Source organism: Sebastes fasciatus, chromosome 10 (genome assembly GCF_043250625.1).
Source record: "Sebastes fasciatus isolate fSebFas1 chromosome 10, fSebFas1.pri, whole genome shotgun sequence".
Classification (NCBI taxonomy): domain Eukaryota; kingdom Metazoa; phylum Chordata; class Actinopteri; order Perciformes; family Sebastidae; genus Sebastes; species Sebastes fasciatus.
Window position 1 is genome coordinate 885,547 of NC_133804.1, and position 18,025 is coordinate 903,571.

Below are 18,025 nucleotides of genomic sequence, written 5' to 3' on the forward strand. Positions count from 1 at the left end.
CTAGAAGCTGTTCAACTGATCAGGGTTCTGTTTGGACATTAGTCGCTGCGGCGTTGTTTTATCACTGTTAGCCTGTTAGCCTGTTAGCCGAGTTGTCAAAATGTTGAGTGTCGCCAAAAGCGTTTCAAGGACTCTCCCAACAAGGAACTGTACAAGAAGTGTGTCCTCTTTGATGAAGAAGGTGAGTTACAAACATCCTCTTCTAACTAATGATACATCCGCTCATATTGACCTCAGTTAGCTACACGATCTGACCAGCTGTCGACTAGCTGAGCATGCTAACAGTGTTAGCTTGAGGCCAGCTCACTGAATCGTGACCACCAACATGTCATTGTGTCGTTAGCTATCTAGAAGCGGCCTGTCTTCTTCAACTGGTGCAACTAACACGAGTAGGAAGTGTTCATTGTAGCTTACAATACACGAGTTGACATGTACCGTTACCCAGGTGTTTGGGGGGTGATTCAGGTGTTTGGGGGGTGATTCAGGTGTTTGGGGGGTGATCCCAGGTGTTTGGGGGGTGATCCAGGTGTTTGGGGGATGATCCAGTTGAGTTGTGTTGAAAGTGGCTCACTGGTTCAGTGACCTTCATCGAGGTGTCTCCTCCCCAACATGCTGCAACACTTCTCACATGTTGTTCTAGTTGAATTAACCCATTCATAACTTGTTGGTCGTCTATAGTAATCCTTGTGCTGCTTCTTAACATTAATTTAGGATGTTAAGTTGTTATATAAGCGCTATTAGACTGCTATCAGTTTGTCAGCTGTCCTTCAACATGTTACCACCTACTAAAGGTGTATGGCATGTTCATGTTTGTGGTTTACTGGGCTACTCTGAGAAAGGTCTGAAGCCCAACTTTCTTTATTGTAATATGTAACAGAATTCTTTGACACTGATGAAAATTACTGAACAAACCTGACATGAAGCATTATTCATGTTGCTATAGTTCATTGCTGAAAGACAACATTTTGTAACAGCTGTGTAACTGTTTTGTGATTTACACACAGGCATGCTGGAGTGGCGGCTTCCAACCAGATGCTCTGCGAGCTCTGGCCAGGAGGGATTATGCGTGAGTACCAGCACCGAAGCTGTCTTAAGATATCTTAAAGTGATGAATGAAGTATGAATTAATCCTGGCGAGCAGGATTTAAGTACAATTTTGAAGTATAAATATTCTCTATGAAGAAGTAAACATCACTGCTCTTGATTATTGAAACATTCTAATGAAACTTATATGATTCATCTATAATAACAATATGAACAACTGTGTATGTCTTCTGTGTTGTAGGTCAGAGGCCATCAAGGGCGCAGTCATTGGCATTGATCTGGGAACCACTAACTCATGTGTCGCAGTCATGGAAGGGAAACAGGCCAAGGTGAGGATGAACAGACACTTCACACGTCTGTCATGGATAGAACACTGTGTCGACATGTGAGCTCTTTGTCCTCGACCGTTCAGTATGTTAAAATTGAACGTAAAATGTTAAGGGGTCACTGCGTACTCCGATACGATACCGTGCTTGTCAGATAGTTTTGGAAACGGCTTCTCTGTAAATTGGATTGAAACATTCTTATGTTGCCTTGTTAACGTGTCGTCAGAGTGGTTCAGAATAGGGTTGGGTACCGTTCACATTTGAACCGGTACTGGTGTCTGGAATTCGATACCGGTACCTTTTTTCTGTACTTTAATCTCTCTGTAATAACAAATGTAATTTCAGTTGTAAGAAATAAGTAATAAGCCGCACATGTCCTGACCAATCAGTGCAGCTTTGCTGCGGCTCGTACAATGAACCCAACCCTAGCTCAGAATCTCTGGCCTTCAGATGTAGCTTTACATCTGATTATTATCCAGACACAAATCCTTTTCTGCCTTGTAGTGTTTATTTGAGCTGTAAATGGTCATTTGAGAGACTCCTTTTTATTTGTAACTTTATGGTCCAGGAAGGGTGACAGCTGATGCTGGCATATTTATGAACTTGGTTAAAACATTGCAGGATGAAAACCAATGTCCTGAATTAGTATTCGTTTGTGTTTACTGGAAGGAGAACATGGAATACATTTGAATACATTTTAGGCTTGAAAACAGATTTGTTTAACCCTCAAATCAAGACTGGTCAAGTAAGGCTTTCTGACAGGGCTGTGATGAGTTGCTGTAAAAGGAGTGAAAACTGATATCAGGCACACAATTTGCAAAAGCTGTTTCACAGGACTATAATTCTATACTATACTACTACTATACTACAATTTTAAAACAGCATTTGGGACCTCTGACATTTAATGTATGCAAACGACAGTAAGTGCCTTATATGACGTCTGTATGTAGTCTTTTTCTTGATTACAGATTTCTTGGGTCTTGGATACAGATTGCTCCATGTTACATAAGAAAGAAAAGCGTGCAGCAGCGTTTTACTCAACGTTTCAAGTCTCGGTGTTTTCTCTCATTAAACATATTCAAAAGAAGCTTTAGATACAAAACCTTTTATCAGTCTGTTTTTGGCAAGGAAACTGTCGGAGGATAATTGTCCCATTTGAGGTTTGCTCAGCGAGACTGACCAGGAGGTCCATGTCCTCTGTATGTCCTTCAGACCCTCTTGTTTCTGCTCCTGACTCGGTTCAGTCACACACTTCAGGATCACCATACATTTTCCCTCTGGTTAAAACCTGCTGTCCCTCCTCTTTCTGTTTATTTGTCTTCATGTCTTTCAGTTAAGTTTGTTTGCTAAACATCCTTTCGGTCTACCGGAATTGCAGAACCCCCTGCATATAGCATATTTGCTCAGGGAAATTGGGTTTTGTGGTAAACTGATGTGTTTGGAGAATGTTAGTCCAAACAAGTCAGTCCAGTTCTGACATGATCTTTATCTTCATTAAGGACATGTTTGTATAGGGTTACTAGTTTTCAGTTTAGTTCCATGGAAATAAGGATCAGTTTGTAAAACAAGGTGATTTATTAATTGATTTAGAGACAATTATTTTCATATTCTCTGAGAGACCATTACACAGCTAAAGAGCAGTAGTTTGACAGACCGATTGGAGTAAGTGTGGCATCAGTCAGATAGATGAACGGTCTGAAGTTTCATGAAGCATCTAACGGATTTCTGTTTCCCTCTCAGGTATTGGAGAATGCAGAGGGAGCCAGGACGACTCCTTCAGTCATCGCATTCACAGCAGACGCGGAGCGTCTGGTGGGCATGCCCGCTAAACGCCAGTCAGTCACCAACCCTACGAACACACTGTACGCCACCAAGAGACTGATCGGACGTCGCTTTGACGACCCCGAAGTCCAGAAAGACCTGTGAGTGCATCTGTAGTCTTTATTATACCCCTGTGACAACATAGTCGGGAATATACAGCGCTCCGAGTGTCCTTCCGTCCGTTCACGTGTCAAACTTCCGTTTCTGGAGCAGAACTCGGAAACTATTTAACTTAGGGCGTTTTTACACCGGTAGTTTGTTTGCTCTGGTCTGAATCGGGGACCAGATTGTTACAATGTTGCATATTGCCTCGAGTTTGGTTTGTGCTCAGGCAGCATTTACAAGCAGACCAAAATTTTGGTGCGCAAAGAAGCTGCTCTCTAATTGGTCAGAATTTCCATGCGGGAAAACTCCCAGAAGTAAACAAAGAAGAGCAGACTTCCAGAACGCAACAATGGAGGGACAACTACGCAGCTTGGACTTGGCCCTGGCCCTGGTCATCTTTTTTTACATCATAGCAATGTTTCACTCAAGGCAACGATACAGTTTGAAAATGAGGCGCGACTGGATGTATTGATGCACTGGAGTCGCTGAAGGCTCATATCAAGACCGTTCAGGAGGAGGTGTGCATTAACCCTCCTAAACTGTGACATGCCCATCGGCCGAAAATATTTCCTTCGATCCATCAGGTATGCCCGTGGTCTTCAACACAGCCTGACGTTACACCTGTTTAGTACTGATGTGAATAGCGAGGGCAAGCGTATGCTCTTTTGTAGTAATGTTGTCTGGTGTTGACGTGCACAGTGCAGCTTGCTTCCGGAGCTGGTTTAATTCAAAAAGACGCAATGCTTTCTCCAGTTGGGCCATATCAAGGTCGGATCATGTTCTCACCACAAACGAAGCGTACCAAACCGTACCGCAGTTCATTTGGAAGCGAACCGAGACCACCCCTTCAAGGAGGTCTCGGTTCGCTTGTTTTGGTGCTGCACCCGAGTGCGATTGCTGTGTTCACACCTGCCCAAACGAACCGCACCGAGAGGGTAAACGCTCCAGGGTTCCATTCAACCCAACTAAACAAGGCAGGTGTTAAAACGCCCTAAGGGCCCTCAGGGCAGGTGTGAAAACACCCTTATGGAAAAATGTTGGTCCGCTTGTAAATGCTGCCATGTGAACACAAACCAAACCAGAGGATCTATGCAACATGGTAACAATTTGGTCCCTGATTCAGACCAGAGCAAATGAACTACAGGTGTGAAAATGCCCTTGGGAACTTCAGATTTGGTATGATGGTTGACAGTTTGGTCTAGTTGTGCCATTTGGGGGTTAGAAGTCCAGGGTGCTCAACATTTTTAAAGTTCTAGCCAAAAACTGATTTTTTTTTTTTCCACTTCAATTTCATTTCCGGAGTAGAACTTGTTCCATTAGTTCCTAAAGGGCAAAACCTTTGGCCCTACTTTAGTAGGGGTCAAGCAGTGAACGGGGGTATGTGAGCCATGCTCACTTTTGCCTTTCTTTAAAGCAGTCTGCATTATTGCATGTGCTCATTTCAAAAGTAAGTATGATAATTACTTCCTGGAAATAGTGATTCATTTCACCACTTGGATAAAAAAAATGTGGATACAAACTACTGAAAAAAACAATATACCCAGATAACTTATTTTATTTATTTTCTTTTTCTTAAAAGCCTAACCAGGGACACGGTCTGCAAATTAGCTATGGCTAGAAGTCCTATATGCGTTGCATCGGTTGCACTTTAATTAAGTGTAACAATGCCTATGTATTGTCCCTGTCAAATAAACTAATAAATAAATACAAAACTAACAAAACATGTTGAGTAGATGTTTGAGATTTGAGACAAACAGACACAAAACCAGATTGATGAACTAGACTCCTCAGACTAAGTTAAATGTGTTAACAGGAAGAACGTCCCCTTCAAGATTGTGCGTGCATCTAATGGTGATGCTTGGGTGGAGGCTCATGGGAAAATGTACTCCCCCAGCCAGGCTGGAGCCTTCGTCCTGATGAAGATGAAGGAGACTGCAGGTATGACTGAAACTACACTGAATACAAGTTGCGTGTGTTTCTTTGACATTTGTCATTCATATGTGAGCTTTAGTTTTGTAATGATTTGGCATTTGTGCTGCAGAGAACTATCTGGGAACCAAAGTGAAGAACGCTGTGGTCACTGTACCAGCCTACTTCAACGACTCTCAGAGACAGGTACGCACACACATACACACTTCATGCGCTACAGGTTGATGAGCCAGTGTATGGAAGTTTTTATTGGACTTTATTAGTTGTAATCCACAGAAGACAATCCACAAATGTGTACCATGATTTCCAAATATTTCACTATCCACAAACATGTACACACAGGCGCACTCTCATACATACACACGGACAAATGGTTAAGGGGAGGGGGGGTCTAGGAGTAGGCAGAGGAGAAAAGATGGGTCTTGAGGCGGGACTGGAATAGGGTGAGGGAATCAGACTGTCGGTCTTTGAGGACTGGCATCACCCCAGTCCTCAAAGACCTGTACTCACGGTACAGATGGATACAGGTGATGAGGAGAACAGCCAGGTGGTTATTGTAATTCCAGTGGTGGAGTGTCCAGGAGGAGTTGAGGGGGACAGAGAAACATGCAGGGCAGCTCCGCTAGCGAGTTAGCAGCTAACCGGCTAGCTAGCGAGGAGAGTGCAGCGAACGGGAGCACGGGGAAAACCAAAAGACGGAGAACAAGAGTGGGAACGAGTAGGAACACAACAAAACTCAGGAGAACAGTGAAGAAACGGCAACAAAACAAAACAAGACGAGAAGAAAGACAGCTGACAGAGGGAGAAGCTGCAGTCAGGCCACGCCAGCAGTGCTCGCCCACCGGCACAAACGTAAACAAACACACTCGCGTACGGAGGCTGCGAAGAGACACACGATTTGTGTTGTGTAAAGTCACATCCACAAAAATACAGGGCGATTTGCAAATACACATAATTTACTCTGTAAATACGTATTTTAAGGTTTACATGTAAAGTGATATATACACATTTGTGCATCTATTTCTACACGTGGAATGCTATTTGCGCATTTGCAGATCGCTTCCTGTGGGTTTATGGGCCACGTGACATTTGCAACTTCCCTCCTGTGTGGTTACGTAATTTGGTAGACGAGAACCTGCATTAGATGTTGGTTAGAAAAGTGTTGGAGAATAAGCAGTCCCCTCCGATCTGTTTGGTTCAGTAACTTTTTTCTAGAAGTGTGGCCAACATATTGGCTGGCCAGCAACCTCACAACATTCCCAAATGTGTGTTTTCTTTAGGCTACCAAAGATGCCGGTCAGATTGCGGGTCTGAACGTCCTGCGTGTGATCAACGAGCCAACAGCGGCTGCGCTGGCCTACGGCCTGGACAAAACCCAGGATAAAATGTAAGTAGAGGAAAGAGGACCACTGCTGGTGTTGTCTATTACACCACTGGTATCAGTTCTTAGTGAAACACTGAAAGAGACAGCATCATATATGGTTGTGCGTTGAGCAATAATTTTTAGAGTTTGTGCCGGTTTTATTACTATTATTATTATTATTATTATTATTATTATGCCGCGGCTCAAATTGCCATGAGCTGGAATGAGCTAGAATCATGAAACTTGGATAATAATTGGAAATTATGTGCAAATGCTTCCCCAGAAATATGACCCCAATCATGTCATAGGCGCTGTAATTAATGCCCAAACACGTGATTTTGGAAAGGCCACGCCCCTCACACCATGAGTCCGATTGACTTGAAATTTGACACACATGTCTTGCTCCATGTGCTCTACTAAAAAGCCTTTTGGACCATAGAAGTCAGCCACGATGGATTTTTTGCCAATTTGCATCATGTGAAAAACCGTAATATAATTTTTATAATTGACTATCAACACCAAATTTGGTGCATATGGACGTGGCCTATATAGCATTATATGCTATATCGGGCCTTCGCTCAATTTGCTGTGAGCTGGAAATGATTTGAAAATGCTTTGCATAAATGGCGCTACAATTTAACAGCCGAAAAAGTGAAAACTTTGAAAGGCTGGCGCCCTCACACCGTGAGTCCGATTGACTTTAAATTTGACACACATGACCATGTGCTCTACTAAAAGCCTCCTGAGCAACTAGAATGACACTCGAAGAGCACAGACCTCCGCCAAGGTGCCCGAGTACTATTGCCCCTCTCCGTGCAGCTTGCGTCATCATCCACGTGTATTTTAGTTTATGTGGAGATCAGCTGTACGTAGCGGGGCATCGTAAAACACTTCATTCAAACTGGACAGAAACAAAATAAAACTCACCTAAACCGTCGTCATTACTCTTTCCAACAATCACCAAGTGTAATTTCACAGAGTTTAATGTGAAAAAAGGCCGAATCTACAGGTGTCCCCCCTCCCTCCAACCCCCCGCTCTCTCTCTCTCTCTCTCTGAAGGAAAGAGGTGGGGTCATGCGTCATGTGTTATACCCAGAGGTCTTAATGTTCGGCTGATCGGAATCCTTAAAACAATTCCTGAATCCGGATCACCACCAAAATCGAATGACTTGTTCGTTGTGCCACACCCCACCCCTCCAAAAAATTGCATTCAAATCCATTGCGGACTTTTTGAGTAATCCTGCTAACAGACAAACAAACAAACCAACAAACAAACTTTGTTGAAAACATAACCTCCTCCCTAGGCCTTCGGCCTCGGCGGAGGTAATAAAAGCCACCATGATGGATTTTGGGCTGATTTGCATGATATGAAAAACACTAATATGAATCAAACTAGATTTTGTCTCTATCAGCACACACCTTGTGGGATCAAGATATACATTTCTAATATAAATAAGATCAGTCAAAGAACGTGGCCGCTATCAATCAGAAAACTTTGCAAAGGGGGGGCTTAGCAGGAATTCAATCTTAACTCAAGTTGAAATAGACCCCCGGCACTAAGACCTGAACATAGATAACAAGTATTGTTAACATGTGAAAAAAGATGAACGAAATAGCAGGACTTTGAGTGTGTAATTGAGATGATGGTAAATAAACCTGCATTTATAAAGCTCCTTTCTAGTCTTCCGACCACTCAAAGCTCTTTACACTACATGTCACCATTCACCCATTCACACACACATTCATCAGTTGTTGGTTTGCCTGTGTTATTAAACTGACCTGTGTCTGTTTCCAGTATTGCTGTGTATGATCTGGGTGGAGGTACGTTTGATATCTCAGTCCTGGAGATCCAGAAGGGAGTTTTTGAGGTGAAGTCCACCAACGGAGACACCTTCCTAGGGGGAGAGGACTTCGACCAGCACCTCCTTCAACACATTGTCAAGGAGTTCAAGAAAGAGGTAAATAAGTGAAGTGTCAAATGTTTAGACAAGCCTCTCACCTGTAGGTCAGTCTGCATGTTCAGGATTTCATGTGTGTTATGTGTCGTCTCTTCAGTCTGGTGTGGATCTGATGAAAGACAACATGGGTCTCCAGAGAGTCCGAGAGGCTGCTGAGAAGGCCAAGTGTGAGCTGTCCTCTGCACTGCAGGTACACAGAACACCCTCATCATCACTAATACAACAGGAAGTCAAAGTACACAGTCATGACCCATTCAGATAGATGAATAGGAATCATACCCCAAACTCTGCTTCATCAGAAGGTCCTGTATTGTTGTTCACTGCAGCAGCTCTGTTTTAGAGCGTGCTGCTGCTGCTGCTGCTGAGCTGCAGGACTCGGCCCAGTGAGAGTGAACTGTCCTGACCCTGCCAGCAGGGCAGGCCTAGTACAGGGCCATACAATAACACTACTCTATTACTACACTACTGTTAGTAGACCAAGACCAAAACATTATTTTTTTTAAGAAGTTAAATTCAATTTATTTTGATATCGCGTCAAATCATAACAGAAGTTCATAACAGAACTCTTTTTCTATAGAGCAGGTCTGGACCATACTCTATAGTATAGACCCAACAAGAGATCCCAACAAGAGCATTGCATTGGAAGTTGAGGCTAGGGCTGTGACGATACGTTTTTACATTTTAAGACTACGTTAATTAATTAAGAATAATGTTAACTGAGCTTCTGTTTTGTTTTTTACTTTATTCCCGTCGTTATAATTCACGTCGCGGACCGTCTGCTCTCCGGCTGGATACGTGAGGCTGATGCTGCGTGCACGTAGATATCATGACGGGGAAAATGAAAGTCATTTTCTCTGAATGAAAAAACGAAAGCGCACGGGGACAGCTCCTGTGGGTGAAGCCGCCCTCGTCAAGTGGACTGATGGCACCTGAAACTCTGCTGACCCATCTCCCTTCACGCCGCTACCGCGTGAGAGAGCGAGGAGTCCAGTGCGCCAATCGTCTGCATGCACGCCATGGATATGTGCTCGCGCTGCAGAGGTCGAAGCTGGCCAGCTGGCGCATGTCTGGAGAGAGAACCGGAGTAACGTTTAACATTTAAAGTGCTAAAAAACACTTTCATATAACGTTTGTCGTCCTTAAATACAAGGTGCAAATTCTTAGTATCCATACAATCGATTTTTGTGTTTCAAATGGATTTTATATCGATATACGTCTCCCGTGAAGGACAACTTCCTGAGTACCTATCGATGTAGTTGGATCGTAGGAATATAAATCGATCCATCGATGGAGTAGATGAATCGTTACACCCCTGGTTGAGGCTGATATTTTGTGCAGATGTTAATAGGACTGAGTATTATTTAATATTTATGATTGATTGATCGATTTATTTCTTCAAGAATTTAAATGTCTTTACTAACCACACTGACCACAGAAACCCAGGGTGATGTTTATTTTTGTAATTATGGATATATATCATCTTTTAGGAATGGGAATGTAAATGGAGATTTGGTTAATTCCATAGAAATCCTGTGTAGTGTTGATCAGTTCTATCATCATATCTGACGTACATGAGCATTTTCTGACAACTATAACAGCATTCATTGCTTAAGCTGTAATTTGATTGAATGTCTGAATGAGATAATTTACACTTAGTACTAGGGGTGGAACGGTTCACAAAATTCACGGTTCGGTTCATATCACGGTTTTGGGGTCACGGTTTTGGGTTCTGGTCGGTACATTTCTGTTACAGCGAGGAGGCCATGTTCTGATTTCAACATGCTTTTCATTTATTTGGCAAAAATAAGTTAACAAATGTTTGCCTTAACAAAAGTATGGCTTCCATAAAGAACATCAACACTTCTTCATTGTCAAATCTTAATTGAAAGAATATGATAGATCTTCTAGAGTCATTAGTGCAAACAAAGAATGCAGCTTTGTTATTTTCATATAAATATGATGTAATTATAGACTAAGGCCATCAACATCAATTGAAGCATAAGCTCAACACAAGCAGAACTATACTAAAAAAAAACACCAACAGTATAACATATGTCTCTATTCCCTGTTTATCAGCTCTTAATTGAAAGATTAGTTTTTCCACTCACAAAATGCAGTATTTGGAGGAATACGGTTGGATTGGTGCCACTGTGTTATTTAAAAATAATGAATAAATATAAAACACATGACAGGGATTGTGCTGATGGAATTACTGTGTTGCTTAAGTGTCGGCGTGAGAGAATATTATAGCACAAGTAACGTTACGTTAATCATATGCTTATATCCAGCGTCCTCCATGACTGCATAAGGCAGCATATCTTTCACTATAAACCTCCCCGATGCTGTAGTTGTGTTTTTACCCCGTCTGGGTCTGCATGTAGAGGCTGTTTAAATACTGCGGGAGGAGCTGCTCTTTCCTACCCGAAGTGTTGCCGCTAGCATAACTCACACGTGTTGCACAGTGCTCACACAGTCGCCGTTTTATCCATCATTTTTGTTCCGTCATTTCCATGGTAACACTAAATCCGTAATGCTCCCATACAGCAGAGCCAAACGATGCTGGTGGATCCTCTAACTGGACTTTATCTTGTCCCCTCGCCATTTCCTAAACTGACTGACAGCCGCACTCTTCACTTCATCCGTGAAGGAGGCTGGGTCACGCTTCATCAACACATGCGCTGTAAAATCTGGTCTGCACTCCCCGAAATTGAGCCAATAGCAACGCACGACCGCAGCTTCAGTTACACTGCGCATGTGTTAAACCCTGTACATCAAGCCCATGTCCGCCCGTGTCCCAGCCTCCTTCAATAGGCCTTGATTTCTAGTGTGACAATATACGGGAGCCGAACTCTACATGAAAAAATACACAATCGGCCTCATAACTTATTTCAAATGAACCGAACGATTCATACACGTCCGAACCATGACTAGAGAGCCGTGACTAGAGAGCCGTGGCTAGAGAGCCGTGGCTAGAGAGCCGTGGCTAGCGAGCCGTGGCTAGAGAGCCGTGGCTAGCGAGCCGTGGCTAGAGAGCCGTGGCTACTGGGATTTTTTGACCTGAACTGTTCCATCCCTACTTTATACTGATGCGTACAGTATGTAAGATGGAGAAGATGCCTGTAGCAGTGTTGAGTATTTGTTAATCAGTCAACAGAAACAACTTGTAACTAGAATGGAAACCTCTTGTGGTGAGCACGCCTGTCCGTCTATGAGCAGATGATTATTAGAACCACATTTGTTCTTCTTTATTTCTCATGCAGATTACCATCTAATTGACATTTGTATATTTATTACATGAATATAAAGTAATGAAACAGCTTCACTATTACTGTAGTTTTACTGTACTGTTGTTTCGAACACTTCAAATTACAGTGACTGTACTGTGTAATAATACAGTGCTGTATATGAAGCTTACTGTAGGCCCGCTCAAGTAGGCATTACATGACTGGCCATCATCAGTCCATTGACGAGGACAGCTTCAACCACGGGTACTTTCCCCGTGCACATTTGTTTCCTGTCTCCATCTGTAGCGGCCACGGCTGTTTCTCGTTGTTTGAGTAGACCACACGAGGTAGCCTGAGGAACACCGTTTCTCTGGTACATCTCGTAGCATCACTTTGTCATGAGCTTCGAGGCGAATACGTTTTTCATTGAGAGAAAATGACTTTCTTTTTCCGGGTTACCGTGAAACCGAGTGATCACATGATTATTCTCCGTTTCCAGACTGACATCAACCTCCCCTACCTGACCATGGACGCCTCTGGTCCCAAACATCTCAACATGAAGCTGACCCGCTCTCAGTTTGAAGGCATTGTGGCCGACCTGATCCGACGCACCGTGGCTCCCTGTCAGAAGGCCATGCAGGACGCCGAGGTGTCCAAGGGAGACATAGGAGAGGTGCTGCTGGTCGGAGGCATGAGCCGTATGCCCAAGGTACAGAACACAGTGTGACCCCCTCCCTCCCCTCCTCCCCCCGAGCCTACAGGTCCTAACAAAGAGTTTGTCGTGTAGTTTATTTGACATTATGAGGAGGACGATATTAAATAACATGCAGCTACAAAATCCAATACCTGTTTCCCATGTGGTCTTTGATGTAAAGATACAGGTGACATGACACTGCACAATACCTACAATAGGAAACATGGTTACAGCAGTCAACAGTCACAACACATTATAATAACTCATCAATTGAAAATCAAATTTATATTATAGTATAACATAAAGCAGTCAGTGTTGTGAAGAGCGTGACATCTGCTGGCCAAAAGTGGCATTGCAAGTATTCTTGATTCTATTTTTGTGGAAGGTTTAATCAACATTGTTCGACCTCGAGCTGCTCAAGAGCAGGCTGTTTAACACTCTTGTGTTTAGTTTAGTTATCAAATAATACATTCTTGCTTTCAGTCACATAACACCTGTATTTTAGTTTACATCATGTGTTTGTAAGAATGTGCAATTTGGACAAGCAAGCATTAAACAAACTGGAATTTCATTTTAATATTTGTACTCTGTGTGGCACAAAATTGACGTACAAATGATCCGTCCATCCATTATCTGTAACCGCTATCCTAAGTCGATCCCAGCTCTGTACAAATTCTAATCATCATTATTGCTGTTGAAGTATAACTCTGTGTTTGTCTCTGCAGGTTCAACAGACAGTTCAGGACCTGTTCGGCCGCGCTCCCAGCAAGTCCGTTAACCCTGATGAGGCCGTTGCCATAGGAGCAGCCATCCAGGGGGGGGTTTTGGCCGGCGATGTCACTGATGTTCTGCTGTTGGATGTGACACCACTGTCTCTGGGTATTGAGACCCTGGGCGGAGTCTTCACCAAACTCATCAACAGGAACACCACGATTCCCACCAAGAAGAGCCAGGTACTGAAACCAACAGAGAACTGCTTTGTATCGAGCTATTTGCCTCTTTCTACGGCCTCTGACAGGTGTCACATGTGAGCGTTAACACGTCCTGAAGTACTGTACCTGCTCCCCTCCAGGTGTTCTCCACAGCAGCTGATGGACAGACTCAGGTAGAGATCAAGGTGTGTCAGGGAGAGAGAGAGATGGCAGCAGACAACAAGGTGCTGGGTCAGTTCACTCTGGTGGGAATCCCCCCCGCCCCCCGCGGTGTTCCTCAGGTTGAGGTCACCTTCGACATTGACGCCAACGGCATCGTCCATGTCTCAGCCAAGGACAAGGGGACAGGCCGAGAGCAGCAGAGTAAGTGAAGATACATTAAGGACAGCTGAACATCAGTAAGAAGTCATCATCAACGCTAATGTTAATATTGGGCTTTAAGGTTTATTCATGAAATGCTTTTAGAGCAGCATACTAATGTTCTCACTAGTTTGAATTGGCAGATATACTGTAGATATCAAACCGCTGCGTGCTGAGTGTCTAAACAGCCTCTCTGCTCTGTCCTCAGTTGTGATCCAGTCATCGGGAGGTCTCAGTAAGGACGACATCGAGAACATGATCAAGAATGCTGAGAAGTACGCGGAGGAGGACAGGAGGAGAAAGGTAAATACTGGAGAACAGTGAAATGGATTAACACCATAATAACGGGTTCACCGCGTTTCTACATATGTATTACCATTCACTGATCTAGTCTGTGTATACTTCAAACCCCTCTAACCCTCATTTGATTGTGCACAGGACCGTGTGGAGGCCGTCAACATGGCTGAGGGCATCGTCCATGACACCGAATCCAAGATGGAGGAGTTCAAGGACCAACTTCCTGCTGATGAGGTCAAACTTAAATCTTTATTTGTAGTGTACTCAGTTTGTGCCTTAAATTTGCTGGTTTGAGCCACAAAATGTAAAACCTGCACCTAAATGACATTTCCACTTGTTCTAAACTTCATGGATGAATTGGTTGCTGATATAACGTGTAGTAACCTTTGTCTGAAAGAACGACGGGGATATAGGAGGTAACCACATACTGAAAATCCGGGTTTCAATCGTGCCAACATGTCCGTAGACATGGAGCACTGTCTGCTCTACTATTTGTACCATGAAGATGATTTTATTGTTATTATGGGTGATCCTCCAGTTTGTGCTTCATTCATTCATGTTTCCTCTCCGATCCGTCCACTCACAGTGCACCAAGCTGAAGGAGGAGATCTCAAAGGTCAGGGATCTTCTGACCAACAAGGACTCCGAAACAGGAGAGAACATCAAACAGGCGGCCACCAACCTGCAGCAGGCCTCACTTAAACTCTTTGAGATGGCCTACAAGAAGGTAGGAACATACTGTACATTCACACTCACTGTCAAACTGTGACACGGTTCAAGATGATGACATAGTGCAAAGCCCATAATCCAGCTTCAGAGGAACTCTTTATTTTACAGCTCTGTAATTCTCAAGTTATTTGTGAGGAAGCTTCCTGGAAAGAAAGAACAGTGTCATTTGGTACTAAACTCTGGGGATTTCTCATAAAGACCTGCTCCATTTAAACTTGCATAAGTATTCTTTGTTCTTATTGAGGGCTGCAACTAACTTTATTACTTAATCAATTATCTGTTGAATAGTTTAATCTAACAAAAACAAACATCATCTTTTGGTCTATAAAATGGTGAAAAATCAAATAGTTTGAGTTACAGCAAGACTTGAATTACTATCTTCTATCCCATGAGCCAGAGAAAAGCAGCTAATCCTTACAATGAAACTGTAACTAGGGAATGTTTGGCATTTTTGACAATGAATGATTGGTTGATTTTGAATTGCCTAATGGACTAATGGACTAATTGTTTCAGCTCTATTATTTATTATGCTTGCCAGTAGACATTTGACATTATTGAATGTTGGGCAGGCAATAGCGGCTGGTAAAAATTAGTTGGAAATGTTCCAGTCGAACACTGTCTATACTTTAGTACCAAGTTCCATAGTAAAAGATGAATAGGACATTGCAGAGTGTGAACATGAATGTCACTTACCTCCAACGTCCTCCTTCCTTCCTGCAGATGGCGGCAGAGCGGGAAGGCAGCGGCGGCAGCGGCGGCAGCGGCGGCAGCGGCGGTAGCGGCAGCGGCGGCAGCAGCAGCGGCAGCAGCTCGGGCTCATCAGAGGGAGAGAAGAAAGAAGGCCAGCACTAGTGTGTCACTGGGTTTCCATGACAACGGAGAACTGTCTGGCTTGGCGGTGGGCTGGGAGGGGACAGTGGCAGTCTTGAGTGATGAGCTGAATCTTAGTCATTCTCACCATATTATTATTCTACTGTGTTTTGGCAGTAAAATTCTCTAGCGAAAAGTGAATTGTCAACGTATGCTCCTCCATGTCTGTTTGTAATTTAATCGTCTCAAAAACAATGTCATGTATGTTTATTTTTACAAAGCTGTTAATTTACATTCTGAGGTAGTAAAGGTTCTTTTTGTTGTGTCTAAGACGTCACGTAGGTTTCATGTTCTTTGGCTCCATCATCTGAAGCAGATCAGCTTGTTAAAGGCTCTCATCACTCGTTGTCTGTACCAGTTGAGCTGAGCTCTGGTACAGAGGACAGCCCTACTCTGTCTACATAATGTAATATTGTACAGCACTCTACACATCAACCATAGCTATCTTGTTTTAATAGTGCACTCATTACTACTCGGAGGTGGGAAGTTACTGTATAAAAATCTCTAAGTATAGTAGCCTTTTCATGTCAGAAACTTGCCACTTCTCAGTTGTCCTGAGCTCACTCTAAAGAGTTGCATTACTTCTACTGTTGAAATCTGCAACACTCTGAGAGGAGTTATGATCCTATTTCTTCTTGTTTACTCTGGCATTTTATCTACAGGCCAGGGGACATCAGGCTGGAGGAGTACTGACTAATGGGGGGTGGGGGGGGACAGAATCTAAATAATGTGTGTGTGTGTGTGTGTGAGAGGATGAGGTCAAGCTTTAGTTGATGTGGCTCACATTTGATGTAAGTGAATGTAAGGGATTGATCTGTGAGAACATCTTTTAGTTCTTTGCATCCTCTTAAACAGCGGAGTTCTGACTCTTAAAATACACGTGTGACATTATGGCCGACTCAGTTAAACTAGAAAAAGGTAAATCTGGAAGCTGAAATTGCACAATAGAGGATGAGACCTTAGTTTACTTCTCATTTCAGATAGATAACATGAGGAAGGGTTGGGACTGTGGAGATTCAGTATGAGCCCGGCTGTGTCATTCCCCTCCAGAGGGAAGTTCTGTTACTGCCACAAACTGCTCTGTGTAATGCCATTGTTGCTACATGCCTGCCTGATAGTGATCCAGGCTGCTCTGCATATGAAGGGAGCAATGAGGAGGAGGCGGCATGCTGATTTGGAAATGGGGGGGGGATGCTGTTTTTTTATAATAAAAATGTGAAGTGTGACACTGGTGTGATAGTAGCTGGTAGAATGGTGCTGTGGTTTATTCAGTGTTTCCATGTTAACATGAGTTTTTCCGGTGTATACTAAGGACATTCCCATCAGCCTCAGACTACTCTGCTTTTAGTGTTTATTAGCATGCTAACGCACTAGACTGAGTGGGAGAACACATGAAGCATGCTATGTTAGCATTTAGCTCAAAGCCCCTCTGTGCTTAGCCACTAGCATGGTTGTAGACTCTTGGGCTGCATCCCAAAACTCTTAATTTTCATTTCCTCGCTCCTCGATCCTCGCTTGAACCGGAAGTAGTTCTGGTGCGCCATTTTGAAGACCGTCCCAAAGCCCTTATTTGTGCATCGAGGAGCGAGGATCGAGGATCGAGGAGGCTTGCCGAAGGAGCTATGAGCGAGGATACACCAGTGTATCCTGCACGGAAGTCTTTTGCCGACCGACACGCCCCCTTACTGGATATCAGTTACTGATTGGACGCTGCTGCCGATCAGACTGATCTGATAACTTTACCTCTCAACATCACTGAGTTTTATACCGGAGTGAAGACAGATCACAGATTAAACGTTTTATATTTTAGTTGTCTTCTGATTCACCATCTAGTTATAATCTGTGTTAACTGAAGCTCTGAGCAGCAGCAGAAGGACCTGCAGTAGCTCTCCTTCACACACCGTCAGTGAAGCAGCCTGACAGTCAGAGGGGTTTATAATACCAGATAAACTGACTTAAAATAACTTTCTGCATTTCTTAGAATGATTTTTCTTTTCATGATCTGTTATTTCCCCCGTTAACTTTTATTAATGAAACTATTAAAGTCAGAGAGAAAAGGAGAGTCTGTCTGTCAGCAACAAACACCTTTTACATCATTTATCCTCATTTCCATTCAGTCACATGAGGCTGATGATTCCTGAATGTCGGGTTTGATATGAGTTACATCATTTACATTTTCCCTTTAGCCTAATAAATAATGTCCAGTGTTCAAAAAACACCATAGTCATATTCTGGGTTATTAAATAATTAACTCACAACCAGAATATCAATAACTACAGACTCTAATAATGAATAAATAGTATAAAGAGCACTTGTCTTTATTAGTATTAGTACAGTTCAGACACAAACAGCTGTTAAAGCTGACTGACAGCT

General features: G+C 43.2%; 1 protein-coding gene across 1 annotated transcript; it reads left to right on the plus strand.

Moving 5' to 3' along the window:
- Positions 1 to 32: 32 nt before the first annotated feature.
- Positions 33 to 15,929, plus strand: hspa9 (heat shock protein 9). The gene is made up of 16 exons (XM_074647703.1): positions 33 to 181; positions 1,005 to 1,066; positions 1,286 to 1,373; positions 3,111 to 3,292; positions 5,110 to 5,234; positions 5,338 to 5,411; positions 6,506 to 6,612; positions 8,384 to 8,546; positions 8,644 to 8,736; positions 12,270 to 12,479; positions 13,190 to 13,417; positions 13,537 to 13,759; positions 13,965 to 14,059; positions 14,195 to 14,287; positions 14,640 to 14,780; positions 15,503 to 15,929. Exons 1-16 carry the CDS (start codon positions 101 to 103, stop codon positions 15,632 to 15,634), a joined length of 2,097 nt encoding a protein of 698 aa, XP_074503804.1. The 5' UTR covers positions 33 to 100; the 3' UTR covers positions 15,635 to 15,929.
- Positions 15,930 to 18,025: the final 2,096 nt, after the last annotated feature.

Coding starts and splice junctions, on each gene's coding strand:
- hspa9 (XM_074647703.1), top strand. CDS start 101: ATGTTGAGTGTCGCCAAAAGCGTTTCAAGGACTCTCCCAACAAGGAAC. Junction 1,067..1,285: donor CTGGCCAGGAGGGATTATGC/GTGAGTACCAGC, acceptor TCTGTGTTGTAG/GTCAGAGGCCATCAAGGGCG. Junction 1,374..3,110: donor TGGAAGGGAAACAGGCCAAG/GTGAGGATGAAC, acceptor TTTCCCTCTCAG/GTATTGGAGAATGCAGAGGG.